At 48.0% G+C, this 14,368-nt stretch overlaps 1 protein-coding gene across 11 annotated transcripts in view; it reads left to right on the top strand.

Moving 5' to 3' along the window:
- Katnip (katanin interacting protein) overlaps positions 1-14,368 on the top strand; it is a 166,565-nt gene that overhangs the window by 98,689 nt on the left and 53,508 nt on the right. For 10 of the 11 annotated variants that reach the window (XM_039082889.2, XM_039082891.2, XM_006230296.5 and 7 more), the window contains 5 exons: positions 6,217-6,386; positions 7,212-7,277; positions 8,433-8,539; positions 10,311-10,413; positions 13,790-14,005. In XM_039082889.2, coding sequence (XP_038938817.1) covers positions 6,217-6,386; positions 7,212-7,277; positions 8,433-8,539; positions 10,311-10,413; positions 13,790-14,005 — 662 coding nt within the window. The remainder of the gene's footprint in view (positions 1-6,216; positions 6,387-7,211; positions 7,278-8,432; positions 8,540-10,310; positions 10,414-13,789; positions 14,006-14,368) is intronic. The other variant, XM_017589397.3, reaches the window with a different exon arrangement.

Raw genomic sequence — 14,368 nt, forward strand, 5'->3', positions numbered from 1 at the left:
GTGCTGCTTCAAGAAACCAGCTGCCGGGTTGGGGATTTGGCTCAGTGGTAGAGTGCTTGCCTAGCAAGCGCAAGGCCCTGGGTTCGGTCCCCAGCTCTAAAAAAAAAAAAAAAAAAAAAAAAGGAAATCTCCAAAATGCATTATAAATGGTTTAATAAAGCTATTATTAAAAAAAAAAAAAAAAAAAGCCAGCTGCCGGCTCCCCATCCTTCTACCAACCTTTTTTGTTTTAAATGAGATTGGAACCCAGGGTCAGTCCATGTATAATCTGTGGGTAATGGCTTAGCCCCTGGAAGCTCTGGTTGGTTGGCATTGTTGTTCATATGGGGTCTCAAGTCCTTTCAAGCTCTTCCAGTCCTTTCTCCGATTCCTTCAATGGGGGTCCCGTTCTCAGTTCAGTGGTTTGCTGCTGGCATTCACCTATGTATTTGCTGTATTCTGGCTGTGTCTCTCAGGAGAGATCTACATCCAGCTCCTGTCGGCCTGAACTTCTTTGCTTCATCCATCTTATCTAGTTTGGTGGCTGTATATGTATGGGCCACATGTGGGGCAGGCTCTGAATGGGTGTTCCTTCTGCCTCTGTTCTATACTTTGCCTCCCTATTCCCTGCCAAGGTATTCATGTTCCCCTTTTAAAGAAGGAGTGAAGCATTCGCATTTTGGTCATCCCTCTTGAGTTTCAGGTGTTCTGTGCATCTAGGGCAATTCAAGCATTTGGGCTAATAGCCACTTATCAATGAGTGCATACCATGTCTTTTTCTGTGATTGGGTTACCTCACTCAGGATGATATTTTCCAGTTCCATCCATTTGCCTATGAATTTCATAAAGTCATGGTTTTTGATAGCTGAGTAATATTCCATTGTGTAGACGTACCACATTTTCTGTATCCATTCCTCTGCTGAAGGGCATCTGGGTTCTTTCCAGCTTCTGACTATTATAAATAAGGCTGCTATGAACATAGTGGAGCATGTGTCTTTGTTATATCTTTTGGTTATATGCCCAAGAGCGGTATAGCTGGGTCCTCAGGTAGTTCAATTTTCTGTCCAATTTTCTGAGGAACCTCCAGACTAGTTTCCAGAATGGTTATACCAGTCTGCAATCCCACCAACAATGGAGGAGTGTTCCTCTTTCTCCACATCCTTACCAGCATCTGTTGTCACCTGAGTTTTTGATCTTAGCCATTCTCACTGGTGTGAGGTGAAATCTCAGGGTTGTTTTGATTTGCATTTTCCTTATGACTAAAAATGTTGAACATTTCTTTAGGTGTTTCTCAGCCATTCGGCATTCCTCAGCTGTGAATTCTTTGTTTAGCTCTGAACTCCATTTTTTAATAGGGTTATTTGTCTCCCTGCAGTCTAACTTCTTGAGTTCTTTGTATATTTTGGATATAAGTCCTCTATCTGTTGTAGGATTTCTACCAACCATTTTTAACCTTGATCCATTCTAGCACCCTCCCCCATAATTCTTCAGCATGCCAAGCTCTGCCTTCCTTCGGACCTTAGCACCTGCTACTCCTTGGTCTACAATGGCCTGCTTGTGTTGCTACTCATGGGTTTGTTGCCTCCAGTCTCCTCTCAGGTGTGCTCTTCCCTGACTGTACATCTGGAGTGATGGATATGCCTGCTTTAATCAGGTCTAGCCCTTTCCTCTGTGTCTACTCCATGTCTGCTCAAGCTAAGCACTGACTTTAAGGTCACTGAGGGCTGGTGATAGCTGTCCCACCTACTGTCATTGTCTTGCACCTGGAGAAGTGTCTCCCTTAACTAGGCAAGCCCGCTATGCACTGTGGGTCAGGAGCCTGCCACTCCGCACCTCCACCAGCCTGGGGAGCCAGTCCTGCTTCAGACGCCCTAGAATCACAGCAAGTTTATGAATTAGGATCTCCAGCCCAGAGAAGCCCAACACCACTACCTTCAGCTTCCCCCCTCAGTGCTTCCTGCCTCATGGGCTTTTGTAGATACATGATCTTTTGTACTGAGTATAGTCATCACCACTCTTTACCCACCCATACATGTATGTCCCATTGTGCCTGGTTCCTATGGATTCCCACAACATAAAGGATTCTGTAAAAATGCCACATTTCAGCTCACTCTTTTCTTTCTTCCTTTCTTTCTTCCTTTCTTCCTTTCTTTCTCTCTTTCTTTCTTTCTTTCTTTCTTTCTTTCTTTCTTTCTTTCTCTTTCTTTCTTTCGAAAAGAAGAAAAGAAAAAGCATTTATCTCCATGAGGAGCAGATTCCTATGTGGGGAATGCTGGCTAGCATTGAGAAGCACAGTGCCTGCCTCAGTTCTCAGGCATTTGCAGTCACTCTGACTCTGGCTGTCTGAGATGGGCACTCTCTACCTTGGCTTACATTCCAGAAGAACCATCAGCTCTGCCAAACTATTATCCAGTTGTGTTATCCAGATTTCCATCTTAGAACAAATATCTGAAAGAAAAGGCTGAGAGACAAAGAGGCTTTTTTTGTCTACAGCTTCAAAGGTTTCCGTTCCTGGCCACTTGACTTCATTGCATCCACCCCACTCCCCCGTGCTCCCCCCCCTTTTATGGGGGACATCATGGCAGAAAGGTGGAGATCTGTTGACCTCATGGTAACTAGGAACCAGGCACAGTAGCATATACACGTATTCCTCTGAGAGGCTGAGGAATGTGATGGGTTCTAGGCCCATTTGGGTTATAAGGTGAGACCTTTGCATCAACAAACAAACAAATCAAGGTAGGGGTCAAAGATGGCATGTACCTTTCAAAGGCTCTCTCCAGTGACCTAGCGCCATGGCTCAGGAGGTAAAGGAGCCTGACGCCAACCCTGACAACTGAATGTAACCCCCAGGACCCACCCAAATGGTAGAAGGAGAGAGCAAACTGTTCTCTGACCTCTACAGTGCACCCACATACATATGCACACATGCATGCCTACACACACGTCTATTATTCAATCAATATGTAAATAAGCTAAGTAAAAATATAGAATAAACTGTGTTACTATGTTAGTGCATTAATGGTCTGACCTTGGTTGTCCTATTATCCCTCATGTCCTGTTTTGCATCAGGGTCTCTCCTTGGTCTACAACTTACCAAGTAGAGTAGGCTAGCTGGCCAGTGAGGCCCAGGCACCCACAAGTCTCCAACTCCCCAGCACTGGGTTTACAATCTGGCACTACCCTGCTCATTATTTTTTAACTTTTTCTTAGTTCTTTGTGAATTTTACATCATGCATTCCAATCCCACTCATCTTCCCCCACCTTTCACCCTTGTAACTTCCCCTCCAACACAGAAAAACAACTCTCATTATGTGTGTCAGAGTGTGTCCCACAGTTCTATCCACACTTCTTTGCTTGCAAATGTTGGTTGCAATGACTTGTTGGTCTGGTATACGAGACCTCTGGCTTCTGTTACACTATCAATATTGGATCCTCACTGCGACTCCTCTCAGATATCCTACTGCTGCCCTGTGTCATGGAGATCTTGGATCTGTGTCTTGGATCTGTAGGAACTGCACTCCAGCAGTTCATCAATGGGGTGGTAGATGTTGGGATGAGCCAATTCAGAACCCTGGATCTGGGCCTGAGAGGTACCTGATCAGTCTTCTGGCTCTCTTCCTCTCACACCCTTGGGGTGGCTCACTGGCACCCCCCAGAGCCAGGGCCAACTCTAGCTTACTGCCAGGTTGAAGTGCAGAACCCACTCTCCTGAGTGGTTTAGCTGGTGAAAGACATGACCAATTCTCCCATTCTCATGACCCTCGGGCCAGCTCTCCCAGCTGCCATAGGTGCCCAGAGACAAGGGAGGAGAAGAAGGTGTCTCTCCTTCCTCCACACCACACCACTGCACAGCAGATAAGAGGCAGAGTTGACTGACTCATGCTCTCAGGGACGGCTTACCTACAACCCCCACCTCCAGGGCCAGCTCTACTGTGCTACCCAGGCAAGGTTCAGGACCTGCCCTCCTGAATGCTGCAGCTGGTGAGAGTCAGGGACAGCTCTCTTGCTCTCATCACCCCAGGGCCAGGTCTCCCACCTTCCACAGGAGGGAGGAGGGTATCTCGTCCTTGTCCATGCCACTGCATAGGAGATAGGTGGCCCCTGCTCGTTTTTTACATGGATTCCAGATATGGAATTTGGATCCTTTTGCTTTCTTGACAAGCACTTACCTGACTGAACCATGAATTACTTTTTGTTTGGTTAGTTTTTGTTATTGTTGTTTGATTTTGTTTGACTTGGTGATGGGAATGATATTGAATCTGAAGATGGCTTTGATCAGTATGGACATTTTACCAATATGAGTTCTTCCAGCCATAAGCATCCAGTGCCATCCCCAGTCTCATTCAGATGCAGCATTCTGATGAGAGCCTGGCAGGAAAATTGAGGGCCAGGGCAGGAAGCTAGTCAGCATCTGCCAGTATTTGCAAAAAGTAAGCAAGTAGAAGGGCACTTTTCCTCAGCCTGCACCAGGTCACCTGTACACAGCTGCCCTGGTGTCCATGACGGACTGCATCAGAACAGGGGCACAGTCTTTTTTATCTCGAGGTAACTTACAGTGTGTGGAGGGTGTGGGGGTTATGTACAAACTGTTGTTTAAATCTCAGCTTGTGCCGGATAAAGCACACCAAGCCAATATGGTTCCACGTGGAGAGGTTTAATGAGAGAAGAAGAGTAGAAGGGGGGATAAATAAAGGAGGCCGGCCATGAGCATGTGGAGGGAAGGCAGAGGGATAGAGAGAATGGACAGGGAAGAGGACAAGAGCAGAGAAGCAAAGAACAGAGCAAGAGGGGATAAGAGGGAGAGGAGGCCAAGCAGCCCTTAAATAGTCAGGCACAGCCGTCTGCTGCCAGGCAACTGTGGGGCAGAGCATACCTGGCTGTTCCCAGGTAGTGTGGGTGGAGCTTAGACACAATACCAACACAAACACTATACCTTTTATGTGTATAAAAGCATCCTGGAACCTCAGTATTTGCTGTTCTGGAATAAATCCTCCATGGATCAGGACTGAGGGAAGACTCTGTCTCTATTTATTCCTTAAACTATTGGTAATAAGTTATAGATAACATTCCTCTTTGCACTCTGTAGTGAGAATTTTGGTTTCTTTGAAAAACACAGAAATAGTATATGTTTTCATTTTGACCCCAGGTATGGGTTATGGGGCTGCTTCAGACTGTCCACAGCAGCTGACTATGATTTGCCTCACGCTCTAGCAGGGGTGTAATTTTTGCCAGCTGCAACTGTGTGATGTTTGGAATTCTGGGGACTTTTCAGAGGGTATATAAATGCTAGGGTTCTGAGAGATGAGCTGTGGGTTGGTCATGGTTTGTTATGCAGTCATGTGTGCAAAGAAGAAAAAATAAGAAATTAGATATCTTGATAGCAAAGATCAAACTCACCCCAAGGAACTCGTTGGTCCTAATCAGCAGGAAGTAGGTTAATGATAACATCACTTCTTTTCCTTTCTATTTTTTTTCTTTCCCATCTAGCTTTAGGGGTTGAAAGGGTGGGGAAAGGGTAAAAGAAAGAACCTACAAAGTTGCTAAGCAGCCAGCTGCAGCACTCAGCACTGCAGCAAGGGTTTCCAGAACAAGCATGTCCGTTGAGTACTACCACAGTCCGACCGAATTTGAACTTCTTAGCATTCGAATTAAACTGTTTCCTATGCCCCAGGATATATTTAGATTTCTTTCTACAATAGCCCCCTCCCGAGGTGGGTTCTGTGTATATATGTGAATGTGTGCATGTTCATTCAGCTGCATGTGGCAGCCAAAGGTTGACACTGGGTTTCTTCTTCTGTGCCACCTCTACCTTATTATTTGAAGCAGGGTCTTTCACTGAACTGGAAACTTACATTTCAGCTAGACAGGCAGGCCAGCAAGCCTATAATTCACCTGTAGAATTGGGGTATGGTTAACATGACCATGTCCTTTTTACATGGCTGGGATCTGAACTCAGGTGTTCAGGAGTGTGTGTGTGTGTGTGTGTGTGTGTGTGTGTGTGTGTGTGTGCGTGTGCGTGTCCCTAGTTTTGAGTGTCCATTATAGCTGCTTACTGCATCTGCCTGGGTAATGTTAATCTGGAACAGTTCTTCAGGTTTCCTTCATCACTCGAGACCTTGACATTTTTTAATGGAACTGGTCAGTTCTTTTACAGAGTGTCCCTCAATAGTATCTAATGAATTTTGAGCTGTTTTCTGAGAACACAAGCTAAAGAACATCTCTGTTTTCTTTCTGCAGGATCTGGAAGCCGGAGAGATAGGCCCTTGTCAGCCACCCGCAAAGCATGTGCAGCCGAGGACCGAGAGGAGGATGCCTCGGCTGTGCTGAAAGCCATCCAGGTGGAGAATGCAGCTCTGCAACAGGTGCTCCTCAGCCAAGATCCTGAGCTCCAAACCAGTCCACAGCAGGTGCGTGCCCCTGGGGAGTAGGGGGAGCTAAGGAGGGACTGGGGACACTCAAGGATAGGCAATGTTTGAGCAACAGCCCTCTCTGACTGCAGATTGCATTTCTCAGACTGTTTATAGACTGCTGCTCTCCATCTATCCAGAGCCCCACTCAGCCACCGTCTTAGAGCTTCTAGGTTATTTCTGTCAGCTAAGCACTAACCTGTGACTCATTGGTCATTTCCCTGCTGACTTGCAGTGGCTTAGGACCATACTACAAAAAGGCCAGGCCAGTGTATGGTTGAATGGACAATGTGTGGCTCATTCTGAAGTTCCAGAATGTGATTCACAGGGTCCCTACTGCTCCCCTGACCTACTTCCCTCATTCATGCAACCGCCCAGATATCCAGTAACAAACTGGAAGGTCAGTGGTAGGGTATAGCAGGGGCTTTGAGAAGTTGAGACCTTATATACTCCTCAGCATGTTGCCCAGCCTCTGGCTCTCCTGCTGAGACCCCTGGCCTGTCCAACTAGAAGCTCATGGTGACCCTACAATAGGCAGGGTTCTCTGCCTGGATTACAGATGTAGCAGTTGGGGGGGGGGTGGTCACATCTTTGCAAGGTCAGCCTGGCTGTCAGCCCACATTCTTGCCATGCTCTCTGTGCTCTCTGGAGAACGTCTGGAGGCAGTTCTTCTGGTTGTTGAGCAGAACCTTCCCTGAGGTTGTCTTTTGTCCAGTCTGTCTGGGATGTGTGGAAAGGGGTTCTGCTGCTTTGCTCTTCTTCTGTGGGAGGAATACACAGCAATGGCTTCATTCCTTCCTATGTCATTTGATACTGTCTTTGCAGGATGCCAAGGAACCACCAGTAAAATCACGGCCCAGTCTGCTGAAGGCCAAGGAGGACATCCCTGAGGTCAGTGTGAGGCTGAGCCCAATTCAGCTGGATATAGATATAACAACCCCACCCATACCCTGTAAACAAATGGTCTCCAGCCATTTCTCTTCCACAGTCCCAGGAGCTTCCCTGCTGCCTGAGTATTGGCCTTCTACCCATTTCATAGCTCTGGAAGTTGGGCTTGAGTGGCTTGGCCAGATTTGCAAATTGAAGCTGGAGTCCAGCCAGGCCTGCTGACTTGCTTCCTTTTCCATTTCTATTTTCCAATGAGAGAACACTAAGATGTGGATCTTAGTTTTGAGAATAAGTAAGTTCTATGTATCTGGCCAGGCCAGTCGGGCATAAAGGAAGTGAATTAATGGCACGCGGGTGTTGCCAGTGTACACATGGGTATGCAGAGAATACCTGTGGCTGCAAGGAACTACTGATACAGTGGTTGGAGCCAGTAACACACACATGGGTCAGAGTGCCTGGGAATGGGCAGTGCTTGCTCTGGCAGGTGGCCTCAGGTTTCTATTGGAAGGTAAACCGGGAACAGCTGGAAGGTGGCAATGAGCTAGCTGCATTAAGGACCAGAAAGAAGCCTGGTGTGATGGTGGGCGACTGGCAAAAGGGTAACAACACTCCAGAGTCCCCAAATGAGTTTCTTTTCCAATTGCTTTTGTGCTACTAGATAGCAGTCACCCTGGGCAGTAGCCAGTCAGTATTTCTGACTACCCTGTGATCCAGGGTTCCTGAGTAGCCTAACCCCTGACTCCCACAGCTTCCAAGTATGACTGTCACTTGCAGACAGGTGTTAGATTCCATTCCAGTTTAGGTGACAGAGAAGAAAGAAGGAAATGTAGAGAATTGCTGGTTTGTCTGTGTGGAGTCAGGTTTCCTAGGAGGAAACTGAACCCAAGTAGGTTGAAGTGGTGAGTGGTCAGGTGACAGAAGGGTTCAGTCACTCAAAGAAGCACTATTTTCCAGACCCCGCACCCACCCTTCCGTGATCTGAGAATACATGAGGGATTCTAAGCTGACCCTCCCCAAGCTGGCACTCTCACCTCTGTGACCCATATCTGCCTGGTGGGACCAGGTACCTGAGAAGCCCATGCTTTGACCATTGCCCTGATAGGTGTCAGGCTGCAGGGTTCCCTTGGATATCTATCTAACCAGCTTTTCTGCCCTCAGCCGCTTGCTGTCACTCCAGTGACCACTAATCCTGAGCTGTGCAGGACAGCAGGGGGAGCCAAAGCTGTCAGCCAAGCCCTGGACAGAATGAGCCCTTTGGGAAGCAGGTACTCTCTAAGGCAGATGTAGAGCCTAATCCAGATGACCCACAGCAGTGCAGCCAGAGGGTCTCATTAACAATTGCCTTTCTTGTTGCATTAGTCTTTTTTGCTTAGCTTTGACTACTAAGAGTTGAATTGGTGCAGTTTTGGAAGTCTCCTTTCATTGTGGTGGGGAGGTTGTAACAGGAGAGAAGTTTCTGTCATAATAGCCAAGAAGCAGAAACAATTGCATGAAGGTGTCAGGCAAGCTAATCACCCTGACAACACTTCCCAGGGGCCCTGCCTCCCACTTTTTACTACCTTCCACTACTGTCTTCATATCAGAGATTTCTTGGTGGGTGATTGACTGGAGCAGAGCTCTTGTGAGCTAATCTAGAAATGCCTCAAACAGAAGCCTTAAGGTATGCCTTACTCAGTGTCTTAGATGTTCCCCATCCTGTCCAGTGACCCTGTCCACCTATCCCACCATGTTACTCCAGAGCTTTTGACTAGCCACTTTAGAGTCCCACCCTCCCGTCAGCCCCCCAGCCCCAGAGCATACTAGCACCGATATGCTTTCTTTAAAGCAAGTGGCTTGATCTGCATCCGGTTTTCACTGAAGTACCCCACATAGCTTGGGAGAGGGCCCAAACTGACTTGTCACAAGAGTGACTCAAGCATCAGTACCCTCTGAGACTTCTTTTCTTTGTCAAAATATGGTCAATGCAGCATTCTGTCCTTTAACATGTGACAGCAACCCTAGAATTATCAAGTGTTAATAGCAAAATAGACTCCTGATCTTCAGGGGAAATCGATATCCAGAAAACGCAGCAGCCTGCAGTATCACATACATCTTGGCACATAGGCATACTCTCGGGGCCATTATGCAGCCATATCCATGTTGCAGGCTGTACAAGTGCCTGGCTGAGGAGCAGGAGGGGACTGCAGTGACATCCAAATGTTGGTGACTCAGTGACATGACCTGAGGCATCAGGCCAGGAAGGGGGTAAGGCTTTTACAACTCTGTCGCACAGAGTGGGGTATGATTGCCAAGCCATATGGCCTCCAATTCTCAGCCCATCCCCCAGGGAGCACCTGTTCATAGCGTGTTGAAAGACTAGATGGCTCAAGGCACAGCCATCCATTCCTGCATGTTTGCAGACCCCAGGTGGAAACCGCTCCACTTCACCACAGCCATAAATCAGAGCTCTCTCAGTGGGCTTCCACCGGCAGGGCTGGTTTGCATCTGACAGCTCTGCAGCAGGCAGCACTAGCCAACGGCTGCCGTCTTCACCACGGGACTCCTCTGTGTTCAGGGCTCTGCACCTGTGGCATGCATAGCATCTGTAGCAAAGGGAATGGGTGGGTCTCAGCCTGAGGTTGGCAGTTTCTGTGAAGGGCCTGTTGGGAAGCCCTACAGCCTGGAAGTTGGGGGGTTGTGAATTGTTGTTACTCTTAACAGTGCTTAAAACACATAAAAGCCATTCTTAGCTGCCAGGTCATAGAAAACAGGCCCTGGGCTTGGTGGCCCTTAGTAAAGCTGACTCCTTGCTCTGTCTGTGATCAAGTTCTTAGTCAGCTGGAGAGGTCAGCTGGCCTCTCCACTTGGGCTCTGATTTCCTTACTAATTGTCCAGCTGTTTTTAAAGAGAGAGGACATCCACATATGCCCTTGAGCTCTCTGCAGGGTGCAGACAAGCTTTCAAGTGGGCACTAAAGACCCTGTGGTTCCTTTCATGGGACTATTCTCTTGTGTGTTCTTCATTACTGCCTCTTTGCTGAAACAAAATCCCTTTCAGACAACAGCATAAACTTCTGGGAGTCTTGCAGACTGTGGAAAGTGACACTACCCATCCCAGCCAGGTGGCTATACCAACAGAGAAGCCAGGACCAGATCCAGAGGTGAGAGCCTCTGGGGGGTCACAGTCCAGTATACGCGTGTTGCCCTGAAAGCTGACAGAAGGGCCCCTTGGAGCAGTCAGCTCTGGTTGGTGGCGATGACAATGGTGATGGTCATCTGAACATCTGTCTGCCAAGTCATGTACATGATTGAGCAATACAGGCAAAGAAGAAAGGTGTGGCCAGAGGAAGTTCCTGGCAAAGAAAATGTCAATAACCCATAAGCCCACAGGACAATATCCAGTGTTACCCACAGTCAAGGACAGAAAGTAAGCGTGGTGGGTGTGGTGACAAATGTCTGTAGTTGGTAGCTGAGGCAGGAGTATTTTGAGTCAGAGGCCAACCTGGACTATGTAACAATAAACAGAAGGAGAAGAAGTATAGAGCATAAACACTCAGGGCTGCTGAGATGGCTCTGCAGAGGAAGGTGCCTGTTGCCGAGTCTGGTAACCCCAGGTTGCTGCCAGAACTCACTTGGTAGGAGAGACCTGACTCTCCTGAAAGTTTGAGCTGGCCCCTGACCTCCACATGAGCACGCACATGTCACACACACACACACACACACACACACACACACACACAGAGAAAGAGAGAGAGAGAGAGAGAGAGAGAGAGAGAGAGAGAGAGAGAGAGAGAGAGTAATAAGTAAATATGGAATCTTAATTACATACAGTCAGCTGTAGACACTGGTGCAGTGTGGTTTTACTGACTGTGAGTGAGCAGATTAGTGGGTTGTTACATCGTCTGAGCGCCATGAACAACACAGGATGGTGAAGATGTGCCACTTAGAGCCTGGCACGGAGTAGGAGGAACCCACAAATACAAGTTTCAGAGTCCATCTTTGAGGAAAAATCAAAGCTCCTGCCCTACCCACATCCCCACCCCAGCATGGAACAGAAAAGACTGTGTTATGACTCCAGCCACATTAGTAAGAGCCCATATAGATTAAGTTTCTGTATAGGAGACAGAAAATCAAAAACACTGAGGGTGGCCTGGTGGGCACTGCATCCTGCAGCCAGCTAAGCCTTCCACTTGGGTCTCCACGGAGTCATTTGCTCCCCCAGCCCTCAGCTCCATCCCAGTATTGGCCTCACCTCTGCTCTTTGTAATAGCTGCAGAAGCTTCTGGCACTGTCTGTGAGAAGAGCACTCTCCACTAGTCTGGGCTTCATCAACAAACCCCTCCTTACCAGTGGTCCATGGGAAAGCACACACTGATTGCTTTCGAAAGGGCTAGCCTGCTATACCATAACTTATGACCGAGGGAGGATATGTGGTAAATGACTAAGCAAGAGGAAACCAAGTGGTCTCAGTGAGGGGGCCAGTGAGTGCCAGGGACCACTGACATCCTAGCCTCAGCCTCTCTCTACCTGGGACACTCACAGTGGTGATACTTCTCAGTTCATACTCTGGCCTCTGCATTTAGAATTTCCATGCAGGAATTGTGTGTTTTCGATTCCACTGGGCAGGGGGTCCTCAGTCCTTTGCAGGCAGTTTTCCTCCCATCTGACTTCCTCCCTCCCGTAGAACCAGCAAACTTACTTGGCCCCAGAATGCTCCGTCAAACTCAGGCTCAGGGGCCTGCCAACACCAGAGTCAAGCAGGCCAGTTCTGCAAGCCTGGAACTCAGGCCCAGGTCAGCCAAGGGCCTTCATGCTGAGAAAGACAAGGGAGCTCTGGGTTTTTACAGTTCAGGTAATCCAACCTGTCTATGCTCCTGCCAGGAGCTCCAAGCTGACCTGTCTTTACACCATCACCCCCATCTCCATTCCCATTCTCTTTGTGTAGCAGTCAGCTTGTCCAAACCCATGCTGGGAGTGCTCACACGTCTCACTGGCTATTAATTAAAAAAATAAGTGGGGAACAGTTGCTGTTCATTTACTCAGCTCCCTGCTCACAGAACCGTTGCAGATACCGATGCTAATTAACAGAGAACCCGTGGACACAGGGAAACGCACCATTTCATGAGTGGCTGATCCGTGGTGACCAGTGCTACAGTTGGGCCCTGAGGGCCTCTAGGAAGCCCTGGCACAGAGCTGCTGTTTATTGATGGCATTCACACACACTTCCAGACCAGACAGCCTCACCAGGAAGGAGGGAGGCTTTAAAAATCAGTGAAGGAGAGCCAGGAATTGAGCCCATTTCTGCCTGAGCACACATGGGCTCTGTGTGTGTGTGTGTGTGTGTGTGTGTGTGTGTGTGTGTGTGTGTGTGTGTGTTGGGTTCTTGCTTACCCCCAGACTGGGACCTTCACGTTAATGGTCGCATCCCCTGCCAGGCTGGGAATGTCAAGTGACTGGCCAAGGCAGGGGACTTTGTTACATGCTGTCATACTACACTCGGTGCATACACTGGCAGCTTAAGCAGCAGACTGATCTTTCTCATAGCTGCAAAGATGGCAAGTCCAAGGTCAAGGTATTGCCTGGCTGATTTCTTCTCGGTGCCACTCCTTGCCTTGCAAGCGGTGGCTTCCTCAATGGGTTCACACACTGTCTTTCTCTGTGTGTGTGTCCCTGGTATTAATCCCGGGGGCTTAAGAGTTCTTCCTTTTATACAGCCTCCACACAGATGAGAAGGTGGCCCTCCCCAGAAGCCTCATTTGATTTAATCACCTCTTAAAGGCCCTGACTGCAAACAGTCACATCTTAGGACCTGAGCATTAGGGTTTCAGCAATGGGGTTTGGGGGAACCCAGGCCACCCGCCTTCTTCAGATGTTACAGCATGCCCTTGGGCCATGAATACTGCAGTGGGGCAAGAAGTGTGTGTTCAGGCAGAATACAATCTTTTACAATATCTCTTTTCCATTTGAAAGCCTCTAAGTGTGATACTTAGTAAGTGCTGGGGCACAGTTGTCATATATATCTATGTTTATTTTTCTGGATTAGAGCTAGAACTCAGGGCATTATGTATTCTAGGTAAGTGCTTTACTCTGAGCCACACCCAACCCAATCCCTGTGTTTTATATATTATTTTAAATTTTTATGTTTTATTTATTACTATTAACATACGTGTGTGTGTGCATGTGCATGTCAGTGTGTGTGTGTGTGTGTGTGTGTGTGTGTGTGTGTGTGTGTGTGTGTAGAGGATAGAGAACAACTTGCAGAGTCAGTTCTCCCTTTCTACTGTAGGTTTTGTTGTCAAACTTGGCATCGAGTATCTCTACCCACTGAGCCATCTCTCCTGTCCACTCCCTATGTTTTAGATACTATACCAACAGGAACCCTTGCTAGCCTCGTAATAGCCACAGTGGGCAAGTGCTGTGATTGTCTGCAGAGCCCGGTTGGGGACTGAGGCACCATGAGGCTGAAGACTGGGTGAAGGCCCTGGTGGGTAGAAGCACTAAATTCAGGCTTGCTGCCCTTTGGTTTTTTCTCCTCAGGAAAAGTGGAAAGCAAGAATAGATGAAATTGAAGATGCCATCTATGTGACTATGGAAATCCTGTCTAACTGGGGCAATGCATCATGGGTGGGTCTCACAGAAGTCCAGTTCTTTGACCTGAACAACATAAAGCTTTATGTCTCACCTCATGATGTGGACATCCGGAACGCAGTGTTGCCAGGCGAGCTGGGCTGCCTTGTCAACAGGGATTTAGTGGTAAGTGTATTTTGGTGTGTGTTCTCTGCACCAGGGAGGGTGTTGTTTTGGGTTGGGGAAGAATGCTGTCATCAACCCTAGTCTTTCTCTGCAACCAAGTGAGGAGGAGTCTTTGGGAATGGTGCCCTCTGAGGCACCTGGTGTGTTTGCTGAGGTCTTGCCAAAATGGCAGCTCTGTATCATGCTGTGACTATGAAACATAGGCCACTAGGTGTCACTAAGGCCAGTGTCATTGTTTTGTAGGTAAAGAAGCTAAGTTGGAGATAGGCGTGTAAATGTCCAGGGTCACACAGAGGAAGCTAGTGAGACCAAGTCACAAACTGCAGTGTGCTCTACTGCAGCCTGCTCTACACACTGTGCTCG

This window comes from Rattus norvegicus, chromosome 1 (assembly GCF_036323735.1).
Source record: "Rattus norvegicus strain BN/NHsdMcwi chromosome 1, GRCr8, whole genome shotgun sequence".
Lineage (NCBI taxonomy): Eukaryota > Metazoa > Chordata > Mammalia > Rodentia > Muridae > Rattus > Rattus norvegicus.